This window comes from Mus caroli, unplaced genomic scaffold, assembly GCF_978045245.1.
Source record: "Mus caroli unplaced genomic scaffold, Mus_caroli_1 scaffold_20, whole genome shotgun sequence".
Lineage (NCBI taxonomy): Eukaryota > Metazoa > Chordata > Mammalia > Rodentia > Muridae > Mus > Mus caroli.
Genome location: NW_028227275.1, coordinates 3,214,218 through 3,231,268, shown reverse-complemented (window position 1 = coordinate 3,231,268; position 17,051 = coordinate 3,214,218). Strand labels below are relative to the sequence as shown.

General features: G+C 43.2%; 1 protein-coding gene across 1 annotated transcript in view; it reads left to right on the top strand.

Annotated features, from left to right (window-relative positions):
- Atrnl1 (attractin like 1) overlaps positions 1–17,051 on the top strand; it is a 516,957-nt gene that overhangs the window by 424,790 nt on the left and 75,116 nt on the right. The window contains exon 28 of the mRNA XM_021151617.3: positions 4,234–4,348. Coding sequence (XP_021007276.1) covers positions 4,234–4,348 — 115 coding nt within the window. The remainder of the gene's footprint in view (positions 1–4,233; positions 4,349–17,051) is intronic.

Genomic DNA, 17,051 nt, shown 5'->3' with positions numbered 1-17,051 from the left:
GCTGCTCTAAGATGGATAGGCGTCATGCCTAGATTCCCAGGAATGCTATTTGGTGCTACAGACCCCTTGTGGCAGCCTCCATGCCCATTTTGATCCACAGACATTTTCTGTTGGTTGCCAACAATTCTTTAATGTACTTAAAGACTCCATACATCTAGCTCTGACCACCATGTTATGATCTTACTCTAAACCTTCACTCCTTATCTATATGAGTCATGACCCTAGATATGAGGTGAATAGCTAGTCTAAGAAAATCAGACATTCCATTAAGTCCCCAGCCACCATGTAGGGCTTCCAGAGATGGGCCCCACTGGGAGCTGAGCATGTTCTGAGCCTGCTGAGATTCATGTCACAGCAGTTTCCCAAAACAGGTCCCTGCCTCAAATGACAGCCACACTTTCAGGACATACTATGTTTTAAGAAATATCTTGCAATTATTTGTGATTCCCAAAGCTTCTCTGGTATTTTGCTTTTAGTAGCTAAAAGACTGGAAAGAGTTTACTGTAAAATATATGACCCATCATAATGATGACGTGAAACCAAGTTCTATAGTTTGAAAAAAACTCTAGTGAAGCCAACAGTTCTGTGTGCACATTGTGTGTTGTGTGAGGGTTGTATGTTGTGCGTTCTGTGTTCTGTGAGCAGTGTGTGTTGTGTGAGCATTGTGTGTTGTATGAGCAGTGTGTGTCCTGTGAGTGTTGTATGAGTGTTATATGTTGAATGAGCATTGTGTGTCATGTGAGCATTGTGTGTTGTGAGTGTTGTGTGTTCTGTGTTGTGTGTCTTGTGCTTCCTAGACTAGGGCCGCTTATTTCAAAACTATCAGCCGTGTTTTCTCCCACTGGTTCTCTGCAGCACAACAGGAGCCTGCCTTGAAGTAAATCCCAGCTGCTGAGTGCTGCAGGCAACAGAGCTGAGCCTTATCACTTCTTAAGGCAGCCATGGAAAATGCATGATACATTATTACAAGTTTCTGTGAGCATGTTATGTCATTGTGAAGTATTTGTGATTCACAGTTACATGGTTATCACAAAACAACTGACAAACTTCAGGGTAGCCAAAATATTATCATGTGTAGCATGTTGCTATTGTTTTTGTAAGTCAAGGGTGTTAGAGTGCTTCTTTCCCTTTTTAAAACCTAAAATCCCATATTTAAAGTGATATATCACAAGTTCTGTTGCAATAATTTTTAATTATGTTAACTCCTTTCAGAAGTGTGGAAGAACTGGCTAGTTACTAATATTTTAAACATAATGAATGATTCATGCTTTGTCAATAATACCCTTCAATGAAAGTTCTTGGAGCTAAAAATTGCAACCAAGTTGCAAGCCAATTTGGTTGAAAAGTAGAATTATAATCTCCTTCTACATAGTTTACCAACACAAAGAGGTTTTTAAAAATATATTTTTCTATATAATCACAGCAGAAGTGAGAGTGAGAGAATTATTATATGAATAATTTTACTGAACTCACTCCCTGGGAGCCATAATTCCTACCCCGTGGTCCAGTTTTTCAGGCCCTTTGTCCTTTTCCATTGCTGCGACTCTGAGTTTAAAGTGTTCATTAATTAGCCTGTGTTCCACCAGAAGTGTACAGCTATTTTTCACTAATTTTTCCCTTCAGTTGATGCTTTCAGTGTTTAAGGTCTTTCCTGTGGTGTTAAAAAAAATTGGTAGGAAGGTAGCCTAGCATCAGCACCAAGTGATGGCCTCCCAGACCACACGTATCATTTCCCTGAATTCCCCCCACCAAAAACACGGTTTCCCAAAAATCTTTAGTCATATTCAAATTCCACTGTTCTGGTTTCCATAACCAACCAAGCTATTTAAATGAATTTGAATAAACTAAGTCTGTTGGTTGTTATACTTAGAGATACAAAACAAAATAGCCAAGATATCGTTATCTGAGCTGCCAATACTAAGTTATTTCTTAGCAACAGTGATAGGAATTTTGATATTTCTAATAAATTACTGCCATTTAAACCTGGAATTCATTTGGCAATCTCTTGGTATATTTTAGCAAGTTGACCTTTACATATATTTTGCATCTATTAAATTAAAATACACTTCAGTTGCCTAGAAATATGGTTGGAAAATTCATAGTATTTTTTTCTGTTAGTCTTGCAATATGACAAGGCTATTCTCAAAATATTTACATCATTGGATAATATCTATGTATTTATGCTAATTCTGACTTAACATTTTCAAAACTTAATCTGTTAAATTAAATGTAAGCTTTTAAAGTATCAGACCATAGATCATGTAACTTGGTACAAGTCAGACAGTGTGACCAATCACATTATCATGGAACATTTTAATGCCCTTTGCTTCCTACCTTGGCCACTTCCACCCTCATGTAGAAAAGTTCCAAAATATATCTATATGAGGATAATTTTAAACATGAGATTTATGTTGCTATAAAGGAGAAATCCTTTATAACCACATAAAACCGTTGTAACCAGGAACTCAGTCTAAGTTTTACATAAAAGAGAACATATTTTATCTTTAATGCCTCATTAAGCTTTCTGGAAATGGCAATATTCTAGAATATTCTAGGTGAATGGCTACATATGTCTATATTTTTTCAAAAGTTCAAATATCTTCAGTAGAAAAATCATCTGAATAAATCATTTGTTCTGATAATTAAGGCATTTTTCTGTTATTATTAGTCTTCTGTTTAATTTTGCCTCCATATAGAGATACTTTTTTGACAGCCATCTCCAACCTCTGATTCTTCAAATAATGGAACACAAGCTGCCAGTCTAGGCTAAGGTGATGACCTGTGGTCTCTCAAAAAGTCACCCTATATTTAAGCCCAAAACCTGTATATATTTGTGTGTAGGTAGGGAGGGGTGAGTGTACAGATTGTACATGTAGTTGTGTGTGTGTATGTGTGTGTGTGTGCGTGTGTGTCTGTGTGTATCTGTGTGCATGCGTGTGGAGTACATGTTTGTCTGTACATGGGCCACAGGGTACTGTTGAGAACATAGACTCAGGAGGCAGTTCCCTGGGTCCACATGCAATCCCTCTCACTTCTTCCCAGCTGTGGAGAGTTTGCACTCATTCCTTGACTTCCTGGGAGATGTGAACAAGTATCTTTTCATCCCAGAGAGAGAATCAACAACTGCCCCCAAAGCCATTCCACCCAAGCCTAGTTTTGTTGACCTAGTTTTGTTTATCGGGGTTACTTACTGGAGTGCAGACAGCCGAGCTGACCTGTGTCCTCCTCAGCATCTGTTACTGCTTGTATCCTTGGGGAAGACCTTTGTGAAAATTGTCTGTTTCAGGAGCTTCCTGAGACTTGTAAGTCTCCTTTACTTTCTGAGACTTAATGCTCTCCTGCTGGGAGAACATGTTTTAATTTGGAGGAAGTGGCTACAGAGGAACCCTCTCCAATATTCTCATCCTATAGGGTTCATAAAAGACTAAATCAGGCAATATATGCAAAGCCGTGACACATTTAATCCCTAGTAAAACATCAGTGCGATACTCTGGCAGTTTTTACATGTTAACTTTATGTCTGCCCTTTTATTTATGCAAGTGTATAATGGACAGTTATTACATGTGTCTGTCACTTAGGTAACTTTAAAGATATGCCCATGTGAGAGCTCTCACTTAAAAATTGAATTTTCTTTAGACAAATGCACAGAATCAAAGAGCAGAGACGTGGTCACCAAGTCAGGGAGGGATAGAGAAGAAGATGCAGGGCAGTGACCATAAACCTAGCTTGCTAAGGTGAGTGAGTCTGGAGATGTGTTGTACAGCAGGAAGGCTGGATTTGATAATACTGTATTGTATACTAAAATGATGCTAAAAGTATAGACTGTGGGGAGATGGTAGCCCACTTGACTTTAGCAATAATGCCACTGCTGTATTAAACATGCACACATAGAAATAAATTTTCAAAAGATGTGTCAGTGGGGCATTTGCAATTGTGATTCCCTTACCTTTACCATTATGGTAAATGGGGTTATGTAACTCATCACTATTTTGAAAGGCAACAACGGAGGAAAAGTAACCAGGATGTATAGCTCTGTGATGTGCCAGCTGGGCTATCACAGTGAAATGTGCTGCTGTAGTCACATGAGGGCCTAGTCACACACCTGCCGCCTCAGGGGATCTCTGCCAAGTAGGGACGCAGTTATGCTCACTGAAGGACAGAGGAAATGCAAAGGAAGTAGCCATGCCACCATGTTGTCACCTATGCAAACTCACAGTGGGTTTTCTTTTCCAGGGTGCCCCTAAGCCAATAGCCATCGAACCCTGCGCTGGGAACAGAGCTGCTGTCCTGACCGTGTTTCTCTGTCTACCAAGAGGATCTTCAGGCGCCCCACCCCCTGGGCAGTCAGGTAGGAGGCATGATCCAACAGTGGTAAGCAAACTTTGGAACAAGGGGAAGAAAGAGTTGCACTAAACTCTCTGACAGGACCCTTACAAGATCTAATTCAGAACACGGCAGTGAAATCTTATTAGCATACAAACTGTCTCACGTATATGTATATTCTATACGTTGGCATTTACGAGTGTTTTCCTTATAGACACTTACTGAATGTATGTGTGTTTGTTATAGTTCTTTGTAACTTATCTGCTTGTTGGAAGAACACTCACCATAACATGGTGGAAAGAACTCCTTGATGCCTGTGGACAGCTTCTGTTTTCCTAGTATGTGTGGCTTATGATAATTATGACTATGATGAGAAATCTGTTTCATGGATGTGGAACCAGTCCAGGGGAGCGGTGTGTTTAGGAGACTGGGTGGCAGCTGGAAACAGTAGCTGGATATAGTCTCCCTCTCGCCTCCAGACAAGTGGAGTTGATACGCTAGGCATGCTCTATCCCAAGGATAAACAGAGTGATCCCTGTTCCTACCTGAAAGCATTTTGTGATTTGAGAGCTGATTGTAAGTATGGTCTTGGGGTTTGGATGGTGTGAGTGTAATCAGGAGTCAGATCACAAGACATGTTCGTGTCTCTGTATACATGTTATAATCTCCATCTCCCCCAAATTATCTTTGTAATACACTTATTGTCTTTTCCGGTCAACTCTTAATAGAAGGAGTGTTTTTGAGAGCAGTGGATATTCCAAATTTTTCTCCTCAGTTCTTTTCATACACAAAACAAAGTGCCTGAGTCCTGGCGCCTTCTCCTTCATGGTTGTGGACATTGAACCTGCCTCCTAGTTATGTTATCATCCATCACTTCACACTGAACCTTGACTTTGCCCTGACCCCTCCCCCAAATAGGAAAAATGCAACCTTACATGTTTAAGCTCTAAATATCTGTGCTGCAAAACCAGCCCACATGGACAGTTTCTGGCTCCTCAAGGCAGCCCCGTCAGCTGTCTTGCTGACAAGAATTTCTATCCAAAGTTCAGCAGTAAATGTTTATTCAAAGAAGAAATCCACCTACACCTTCCTAAACACTGGGTGGGTGTCTTTGATCTTTTAGCACTGCCCAGGTGAATAGCATGCAGAACAGAGAAGCTGGGCGCTGGTCAGATGAGATGGATAATTATAGGAACTGTGCCCAGCTAATGGAAACATTGTTTTAAAGCTGGGATGGTTTCCAAAACAAACATCCCACTAATGAAAACAAGCCAATGTTCCCCTTGATCCTTGACCAGAGGACTCACTGATGGGAGAAAGTGGAGCAACTTCAGTATTCTGACCCTTTAACCTTTAACTCTCTCTGATTTAAGCCTAGCAGCTGTGTGGACCACAGCTCCAGCCATACTCTCTCACGGAGAAGTGTTACAGCTCCTCCTGGTAATACTGCTTCACTGTGTCACTTCCACGGTGCTCTCAGACTTTCACATTTGATCTTCACAAAGCACTGAGTGAGAGGAGTCCGGGTGTAGAAAGCCCTGTGCTCCTACCAGTAAGAAAGAGCTGGAGTAGGGGAGGCAAAGGGTACAGAGCAAAGAGGAAACAATGCATTACTGCCAGAGTTCCATCTGTAGCAGAGAGCATATTTCTCTCTAATCAACAGCCCACAGCTTCATAATTGAAGCATTTGAATTGGTGATGACAGTGACTCCAGGCCTGCCCCAGGTAGATCGATGAAACACAGAAGTAGTCTGCATATTCTCTTGACATCTTGGAAAGTAAAGGATGTGGTGTGTGTCTCCATTGTGTATCCATTGCTGTGCATGATTCAAAACAATCTTGTTGCTTGTTTCTTTTTTTAAACCCTGTAAGTTTGCCCAGGTATTCTTACAGGAGCAGGAATATTCTTTGATTCTATCCTTCAAGATACACTGTTACCTATTGACAGCCTCTTCTTTGAAATCTATGATATGCTACAGGCGGCTAGGGTGATGGTTGATTGACAGGTGTGAAGCAAGCAAAGTGAAAACGTCAGTGGGACACTCAGTGCTGGGAATACCGGTGTTCTTTATAAAATTCAACGTTGCTACATCATCGGTTATTTTTAATAGTAAAGTTATTTGGAGACAATGAAATAACAATCTCTTGACTGTCTAAAATGCGGTATCTGCAGGTTCCTTCTGGACACAGTGGCCCTTGCTGGTCCTCTTCTCTCTCATTCAGCACATTCATGTTGAGGGTGGAAACACACACTCATGAGTACAGAGAGAGAGAGAGAAAGAGACAGAGACAGAGAGACGGAGAGAAAGAGACAGAGAACTTTCAGGCTTCTAAATTTTCTTTGATCACCGCCTCTCTGATGGAAGAGGATTCCACGGTTTATGGACTCTTCCTAATGAGATTGATATTAACCCTCTTCACTGGATAAAAAACCCCACTGCTAAAAAGAAGCAGTCTGTGTCAACTAAAGCCAAAATTTTACTATGATGCAGTCCATATACGACTCATTTTTTAAGTATTTTGTGATGATTCTCTGTATGGAGGTGGGGCACGCAGCACAGCACATGTGTAGAGTAAAGGACAGCTTCCGTGAAGTCTCTTTCCTGCTCCCTTTATGAGGGTCCCAGGAGTGGAACACCAGTCTTCAGGCTTGTACAGCTTCTCTGCCCCCTAGGCCATCTCCCCAGCCTAGGTTGTCATTTCTGACCTTAACAACATGGATACACACAAACACACACTGTACACATACACACATGGACACACACAAACACATGCAAAAAATATGTACACATACACACATGGGTATACACACACACACACACACATGTACAAACGTACTTATTGCTTCCAGTCCCTTTGTGAAGCTGCTGTGACTCCCATTCTACCTGAATCTCAGCAGAGATTAAAGAGTTTGCCCAGAGTCGATTCAGCTAACAAATGAATGAGCCAGAATTCAACCCCCAGTGTTTGGGACCCTCCTCCTGTAGACCTCTGTGATCTCCATACAGACAGGAGGTGCTTTTAGACATAGCCATTAGTTCTGGAAGGAAAAAATAAATAAATAAAACAAATCTAGTCAAGAAAGACATGGAGGGTCTGTGCTAATCAGCAGGCTTAAGAGACCAAGAAAAGTTCATTGATCTTTCCTGGTGACGTAACTGCAAGAATCTGATAAAATGCAAGTCTGTGCATGTGATGCCTTGACTGCGCAGAAAGATGTGAGGCTGTGGGTGAGAGCAACAGGCGTGTCCAGTTGCTTGGCACCTGTGATTACTTCTTCTCTGAATTATGATCAACTGTGGACTTCTGTGATGGTCCCCATCTGCCTCAAAAGAAGCCCTTTGACAAGGGACGAGGGCTCCTCTTGTTCAGATGCAGGTAGAACTCACACTGCTTCTGGAAGTGGCCGTATTAAGTTCTCCACTGGGTTACCTGGCCTTGCCAGCCTCAGCTAGTCAGCTGGGATTACAGTGCCGGATGAGAATCCCTCCTGTGGAGTGGTTTGTAAATCCAATTAAACAGCTGGTTACCCTCAAGATGAAAGCACCTCTGTTGCTTTTCACCCCCAGGCAGCTTGCATAGCCTCTCAAGTGCTTTGAGAGCTAGCTAGTCCTGAGGAGGGAGGCTCCTGGGTTAGATCCAGCACAGTCCCTTCAAGTCCTGCATCCAAAGGACATGGCATCTTCAGCAATGGAGACTTCCCTTCAACCTCTGGGAGACAACCAAGGGCAACAGCCTGGATTGTCTTGAGGGTCTCTTGAGTTTTCTCAAAGAACTCAAAGACTTCTCATGCCTGGTCCTGTGGGTTTGTTGTTGTTGTTGTTGCTGCTATTGTTGTTTTTATGTAGTCTATTGTTCTTGAGGAAGCATTATGATCCTAAGTGGCATAATTCATGCAAATGCATGCATGTGTAATATTTAACTTTGTGAAAACATACAATAATATATTCTTTTTCAAACATCCTCAGTATTTAGTCCCCCAACCTTTGCGCTCCTCCCACTTACAGCTCCTCTTCCCCGTCTCCATTTCCCCTTCATAGCGCCTGTATCCTGCCCTTTTCTAGGGCTCTGCCTCCACCCATGGTCCCCTTTTCCTTTTGTAGTCTCTGTTGTTCCTGCGGATCATATGCTGACATGGGAAGTTTTGGAGACACAAGGGGAGGAGCCTGTCTTTCTGGATCTGTGTCACCTCACTCAGTGCGATGGTTTCTAGCTCCATCCGATTATCTGTAAATGTCCTGGTTTCAGTTTTCTTCTCAGCTGAACGGTATTCCATGGTGTCTGTAACACATTTTCATTATCCACCCATCAGTAGAAGGACATTCAAACTGTTCGCACTTCCTGGCTATTGTGAGTATCACCGCCATGAGCAGACCTGGGTGAATGTATCTGGGATAGGGTGCCAGTTGATACAGCTGGGTCATATGATAGAAAGTTCCCCAGAGTTGGTACCAGTTTGCAATCCCACAGCCGTGAGTGGGGGGGCTGCCCATTCCCCACACCCACTCCAGCATTTCCTGTCATTCTAGTCTCTATCTCATTAGCATATTGGGGAAATGGAGATAATTCATAGTGTCCCTGTTTTATAAGTGACTAAAAGATCAATGTCCCCCACAATCTTTAGAGATGCATTCCAGAAATGCTGGCTCTCAGTGACACACTCTGTGCTCTCAAGACAGTTCTTCAACAAGGTTCGCATTTCCTAGAGTCTCTGGAACCTTCATCCTAAGCAGACCCTGCCTTCAGAAGTCTGCCTCTATATCGTCACACCCTAGAAACACTTCAGTCTTCACACTCGCTACCAGAGGGGGCAGAAGTGAGAAATAGGACTACTATATTATATTCAATATAAATATCCAGCATATGTGTTACTTATAGCCTCAAATCCAGTATTGCTCACAGCCAATATGTTTATCTGCACAAGGGAAGAAAAGTGTGGATTAATAAATGACAGAATTAGGGTGAGAACCCAGGAAGATAATTAAATAAGAACAAATGTCTAAAATTGTTGTTGTCTCTAAGAATGGTTGATATGCAAATGACCGAAAACCCACAGTAGGAAAAGGTTCTGTCTTCTGTCCAGACCTCTCAGGCAAGTGTGAACCCACTTGCTCCTCATACTCGCTCAGACGTGTTTTAAAAACGTCTGCTGTGTGCTAGAGTTTGCACATTTGGAGAGACTGCAACCTTCATAGATATAAACATGACACAAATAATCATGCAAATAAACCCATCGTTTTAAAAAACTTGTTCAGTGCCACGAACAGAAGGTATGGAGGTGAATTTGAAGCGATGTCTGACTACTGAGGTTCGTGTTTTCCATGGTAGTCGCATTGTGATGGCAGTAGCCAGGTCTCACAGGCCACCACAGCTCCAATAGTATCAGACTGTTGGATATCCCTCCCCTCACCTCCTGGGCTTCTGGAAGCATTCGCTTCTCCTGGTGTTCTGCACCCCGACCTGTGTCAGGTTTCTACTTAGAATGCACGGAGAGGCCATGGCTCCAAAGCTCCTCTGCCTGCGTTTCAGACTCTGTGAGTCCTTTACAGACAAGGTTTTTCTCCTCCCTGGGGTCCAGCCTTAGCGAGTCTCTGGGGTCCTTTCCGTCTTGTTAGGAAAGCTGTGTGCTGTTTCCCAGTCCTGCAACCATAAATTCTCACCTGCTGAAGATCGATCTCTCCCTGGCTTTCCTGCTGCTTACATGTAAAGTCAAAGTCACCTTCCTTTCCCCTTCTGTCTGCCCATTCCGCAGACCTCCTCTGTGCTCCAGCTCCATGCTCCATGCTTCTTGGATTCCTCTCTCTCTCTCCTCCCTTGCCCCTCCCTGTCTCTCCCCACACCCTCTCTCACACCCTCTCCCTGCTCTCTCTTGGATACTGTAGTCCCTGAGACCTGACCCCACAGCAGACACAGAGCAGAACTTTCTATTCTTGGTCCTACCATGTTTTTCCCAAGCCTTGATTTCTGAGGAGGGAAAGGACTGCTCTACTCATCACTCCTCACAGGCCCATGAACCATTCACAGGTCTGTTGAAACATCCAGAGATAGACTTCAGGACAGGAGGCCTTCCCGGTCATTAGCCACTTTGACATAGCGCCCACATCCCTCAGTGGTACCCATGCACACAGCAGCCCGAGTGAGCAGTCTTCATACAATCTCTTCAGCCTCTTAGACCTGTTGGTGCTATAATTTTATCCCTCCTTGCTTGCTTGCTTGCTTGCTTTTTCCTTTTTTTTTTTTTTTTTTTTCTTGAGGCAATGCCAATCTGCGTATCCTGAGCTGGTCTCAAACTGGCCATCCCTCGGTATCCGTCTTCCACATGCTGCAATTACCTGCAAAGCCACCACGCCTGGCTCCATACCTACTCTGTCTTTTCCCTCGTCAGCTGCCTGTTTTCAAGATTCAGTTCAAATTTCGCTTCTGCCCCACTTTTGTAGCGCCGACATGCATGAGTACAATCAGCGAAACTCTTTCCTCTTCTGCTCCGACCTGGCAGCCATATTGACCATAATGGTCGTCCCTTTACCTGGTACCCAGGCAGAAGCTGCCAGCAGGTTCCTGACCTTACTATTTGCTTGATAAACATTTTATTGATGAGTAAAATCGATTAGTCATAACATGTAGAACGTCTCATCAAAAGAAATCAGTTATACAAATGTAGGCCCTAACCTTAGGGGGTTAGGTTCTATGCTTCATTGGTTCCTGAAGCATTAAGGCTGTATATCTTGAGGAGTAAAATTAAGCTGGGCACTGTACTTTTGATGGAATATATCTGGTAAAAATTAGTTGCTTAGATTTAAGATTCAATAAAATCAGAATATTAGTGAAGGTTGACACAAAACACTGAAGAAAGTTCTATGTCTCCCACACTCCACCCATGAAGCCTGTCATAAAATGTTCTATTTCATATTTTCATTTTGATTTCTTCCTATGGTGATATTTTTTTAAAAATGAGATTTAAATTTGAGACAGCACAACTGGGTTTAATACTTTGTGTGTAAAACATATATACTTGGATTTCGTGGAGTAAAGGCCCACACGTTAGTTTTTCTCAGAAGAGCCAAACCTCGCCAGTGAGTATTGCAAACCAAAGCATCTATTCTCACCATTGTAACCATCACACAGCTAGTTCAGAAGCTATTCTGTGCTCTAAATGTTTTTACATTATTATATCCCTAGAAGTTATATAGAATGCACTTTCATCACCTGGGAGGACAGTGAACTCATGGAGGTTTGGACACTTGCCTACAGCCACATGGTAAATACATGTGGAGCCAGAAATTTAAAGTCATAAAAACTTCACCTACAATGATGTTATTCGGAATCTCATCTGGGGTCAGCTGGGGCTTTTCATAAATAGAGGGAGGGACTGCCTCTGAGCATAACTCGAGCTTCTCTATGGCCAATGTCCCTTGGCAGTGTGGTGGCCCTGCTCCTCCTGGCTGAGGTTTTAAATTTCATCTTCGTGTCATATTTAATGGAGAGGAATTGATTCATGTGTTAAAGAAACAAAGAAAAATACCAATAGGAAATCTAGTGGGCATGAAACATGCCTCCACATTGGGCTAACCCTAAAATTTGACTCGGGTGTTCTCAGGATACGAACATTTCTCCTAAAGGGGCAGAGCACCTCACACTGACGCGAGGCCTGTAGCCAACACACTTCCCTTGCCCTGTCCTTCCTCCCACCACCCACCCAGTTTTTGGTAGTTCTATCGTTGATTGATAAACAATTGCTTTGTTCAAGGAGAAAGTGAGGGTGGCAGGAAAACTCAATAAATAATTATGAAACCTGGGCTGGGATCAAGGTCCGGTCACAACAAGCTGCTTCTGAAGTAAAATCAAGACATAGCCATGCAAGGGTCCTGCCTATAAATAAACTAAATATAAAGAGTAAGTCTGCTTCCCTTTGGACTCCTTATAAAGAGTGGCAAGGTAGCGTATGGAAAACTGCAGCTCGTGGGTTTGAAAGAATCTAGGTGAAGCTTGCTGATTCGCAGTCAGTGGGGCTTCTGCGATGCACAAATCGGAATAAACTGCAAGTTCACAGGTCTCAGATGTGGCAGCTGGCATGTCAGAATGCAGGTGTGAATGGACATTGGGGGTCTGGTTCTGGCTTTCAGCTGTCACCTCTTTGCTGTGTCCTCACAAATGGAGACAGCACGGGGTCTGCTATTGTGTCAAGCCTTATCTAACCTGTACTTTTTACCCACAGGCCCCCTTTCCCATGCCACTACTTAGAGATTAGGTCCTGCATACAGCTTGGGTATAGGTGGAAAAAGGATATCAAGACTCAGTCCTTCTGCATTAAACAAGGGTGGATGGGTAATCCTGATGGCAGAGGACTATCATTTTGCGATTCACCAATAGCCTTACTGGTTGCCTGTTTCTGCCTCACGGTTTGCAAGAGAGAAACTCACAGTGCCTACAAACAGGAGGAGTCATGTTTACAGCTGAGCTGGGGCTATGAGTAAAGGTCTCCAAGTCCCTCATGTGGAGAGGATTTGGCACTTCCTAGTGTGTATTTTACCATGGTAAATATCTGTCTAGCCCGAAAAAGTATGATAATTTTCCTCAATTATCAATGCTCAACTATACAACACCTGCCACATGGAGCCCAGAAGTGTCAGGCAAAGGTGATAAAATGGGGGTCAGGTCCAGGCAAATCCCTACATAAACATTTTTCTAGGATCCACCTCAGTGTAGCTGTACTGAGTAGGAGTAAAAAACTCAAATTTTGATCAAAATTCCTAATCATCTTTTAGTGAAGTAAATTTCGTGTGTATGTGTGCACGCAAGCACGCTATCCTCCAATAAAATTTAAAATAACAAAATGTAATTCCGTCTTAGATCCTTCTGTGTACTGTTCAGTAGTGTGGTACTGTCTACCAGAGCTGTTATCAGCCCGAATGTGTGTTCCTGCTAATGACGGTCCTGGGGGAGGCTGAGAAGCAGCAGTAGAAATGTAATTCCCCAAAAGGTAGCCCTTGGCTATAATTATGTTAAACTCCTTAAAGCCACAATGGTCTTTCTCAAAGGGCTTTTAAGGAAAAAGTTAATGACCCTCTGAGAAGTAAGTAATTTATCTCCCGGCTATCTGCCTTATAATTTGCAAATGAGCATAGGGCATGCAAATTGAGCAGACTTCCTTAATTGATGGGCAGCACTGTCCTGAGCTGTCATACACTGAAAGCACCAGTCAAACCTGTTCAGTCCTTCTTAAAGACTTAAACTGGTCCAGAAGACTCCCAGGAGGTGGTCTGAAGGGTCCTCCTTAATCCCTGGGATTGTCTCTTAGAAACCCTGGGGAGTAAATGGATTCTTGTCCCCTGAACCTGCTGTCCGATATAATTTGAATTGAACCTTGAAGCCCCTAAAAGTCTAGATGCGGTGACCACCACTCTGTTCCATTTATCCAACAAGCCAGGCAAGGATCTTCAAATCAATAACATGACTCTGCCATCTGCCTTCGCCTTGCTCCCCATCATAATGAAAAATGACTCCTTAAGTGTTCAGAGAGGTGATTAGCTCTGAAGGCCGAGCTATAATGGGAGAGCCTTAGTTACATTTGTATTCAAAACTTTACTGGTAAAATGGAAAGGAAACTGTGTGTCCATATTAATAGATACATAAAACGTATGAGTGGGGTAATTTTGTATTACTCTATTTATGCATAATATTATATAACTGCCTGAACACAGAGCTGGGAAGGGCAAGGAAACGACATCTGGCTCTGCCAAGCGCCTGCCGTCACAGCTGCTGACCCTGTCCGGAATCATCTTGGACAGACAGTTTCTAAAGACATCCCCTGAAAGGCATGCTGTTCGCTTCAGAGACAAAGTCATTCTGTTACTGCTCAGTCCTACTGCAATTTGATCTCATTTTCTTTTGTTCCCTATCTTCTTGTCCTTGTCTCTCCAGAAATAGAGAGCAGCTGATTGTACTCTCTAGCTGGCCTACCGTGTGTCACAGAGCAACTTCCGAATCACCTTCAGCCTCAGTGCATACATCCCTGAGTCTGGCCTCTCATCTTTGCTCAGGCCCCCATCTTCCTTCTGACTTGTTCTGACCCTCAGAGCTCTTCCAGCTTCCCAGATGTCATTGGCTCAAGACTTGGGGACCACGTTGGGACTCTAAATGTGGTTCCCTCCCTTTGCTGGTGAAATGGGGGAACTGAACTCCCTGAATAGACTTCCTCGGAGACAACGGTCCTCTTGGCTTTGCCCACACCTTATTCTCTTGGTTTCCAGCCCCTCATTTTAGAACCAACTGCCCAGACGATGGCTGCCTTCTGACTCAAGGGTTCAGGCCTCTCCTCTGTCCTCCCTAGCCTTTCTGACATAGTGTCTGCTGTTCTTCTTGTACCAGAAGAGGGAGTGGTTTGTTTCTGTAAGTTTCTCTGATGTTAAAGCACATGCTGTCCTCAATGCTGTTCTTATACAATGTGGCAATATGATTATTTTAGAGAGAGGTTATGTGCCTCCTGATGCTGGCTTCTGAAGAAACTTTTAAACACACACACACACCCCCCACATGGTATGAGCTTACCAAATTGCCCCTTTGCTTGGACCTGTCCCTGTGCACCTCTATTGCTTTCCACCAAGAGAAAGCCTCATCTGGGGACCACATCCTTGTGGTGGTTCCTCCTGAGGAACCTTGTCTCCATCTCAGCCATCCACACTCCACAGCTTCGATTTCTTTTCATTCACTGCTATAAAATTTTCATTATGCTGTCTTCACTCCACCCAGGCGAGCTAAGGGCAGTAACTCCCTCCTATCATTATCCGCTTGCTGGTAAACGATGCCCAAAGTGCACCAGAGGATCAATGTACTGCTTAATCCTTTCCTCCTCTGCCTTGCTCACCTATGCCTGTGGGCACTCACATCCTCGGATCCAGCGCCTAAGCTGGTTGTTAACTCACACTTTCCATAGCACCTGGTCAAGTACTTGGCATCTGTGCTTCACTACAAGAGTTTTAGATATTTCTCGTTTAAAAACTGGAGGAGCAGGGGAGGAGGGGAGAGGAGGAGGAGGGGGAGGAGAAGAGGAGGAAGAGGAGGAGGAGGAGGAGGATGAAGGATGAAGAAGAAGAAGAAGAAGAAGAAGAAGAAGAAGAAGAAGAAGAAGAAGAAGAAGAAGAAGAAGAAGAAAAGAAGTAGGGGGAGAAGAAGGAGGAGAAGGAGGAGGAGGTAGGGGGAGAAGAAGGAGGAGGAGGAGGAGGAGAAGGAGAAGAAGAAGAAGAAGAAGAAAGAAAGAAAGAAAGAAAGAAAGAAAGAAAGAAAGAAAGAAAGAAAGAAAGAAAAAAAGAAAGAAAAAAAGAAAGAAAAAAAAGAAAGAAAAGACAACACACTTCTTAATACCTGTCTCCTAGTCTGGTCTTTGAAATAGAACTAAAACTTCATTGAGGTGAATTGATTCCTCTGATTGTCCCACAAGTCTTGTTAGTCACTTACAGTGTGGGTGATTCTCTTCTGTGTTTAAAACATTTCTTTGGGTTTCTCTTCATGCAGAAATATATGCTGTGATGGTTTGGTCAGCTATAGGATCCTTGGTTTTCTTGAATTTTCCTAATATTTTTCCTAAAAATTTATGTTCCATAGACTTCTTCTGTCACCTTAGGGTTTCAAGCAGAATCAGAGGCCATTGCTCTTGTGTGTGTGTGTGTGTGTGTGTGTGTGTGTGAGAGAGAGAGAGAGAGAGAGAGAGAAAGGCAGACAGACAGAGACAGAGACAGAGACAGACAGACAGACAGAGAGACATAGAAATGAATGAATCTCAAGACTTGCTGCCAGCCAGGCATGGTGGTGCACGCCTTTAGTCCCAGCACTCAGGAGGCAGAGGCAGGCAGAGGAGGCAGTTCAAGGCCAGCCTGGTCCACAAAGTGAGTTCCAGGACAGCCATGGCTATACAGAGAAACCCTGTCTCAAAAAAACAAAAACAAAACAAAACAAGATTTCCTGCCACTTAACCACCTATGTATAGCTTCTTTAGATTTTGCTTGACTGCCTAAATTCTGGATCTTCATTGGGTGTATGAAGACAGATTTTTGCATACACCTTTGAACATCTCTTTTAAACATCATTTGCTATTGCCTTTGCTCTTGTATCTAAAACCAAGTCAGTCTTCCTAAGTCTCATGCATAGAGCCGGACAGAATCCGTCCCCTCAGCAGGTCACTGCACTCCTTGTCTTATGGCTTTTGACCTTGGCTAGCACTCCAGGGTCATCCTGTGTTTCTAGCCCTCCAGAGTAACTCCAGTCTTAGTAAAGAGCTCCCAGACTCTATCCTGTCCATCTGAGCTTCTCCCCAATCTCCTCTTCCCATTCCCATCAAAAGTATCTCTTTGAAACCCCAACAGTTCTGTGGTTCTTTTTCTCACCTATCATGTTGGTGAAAATTAAAAAGTATGACAGCATACTGCAGGTGAGACAACATCTGTCCGCACGCTGATGGGTATTTGGTAGCGCCTAACAAAACTACACATGCAATCTAACTTGTGGGAATTTACCCCAAAACATACTTCCAGCAGTATGAAATACAAATAAGCTGGTTACTTGTTTCATCATTTTTCATAAGCACATACTATTAAATACAACCTAGATAAAAATCATACGCAAGTATCTGAGCCAGGCACCATGCACCTGCAAGGTAACAGAGGATGCCCCGATTCCCCTACACTGGGGCATCTATTGAGCCTTCTAGGACCTCTCCTCCCACTGATGCCTGA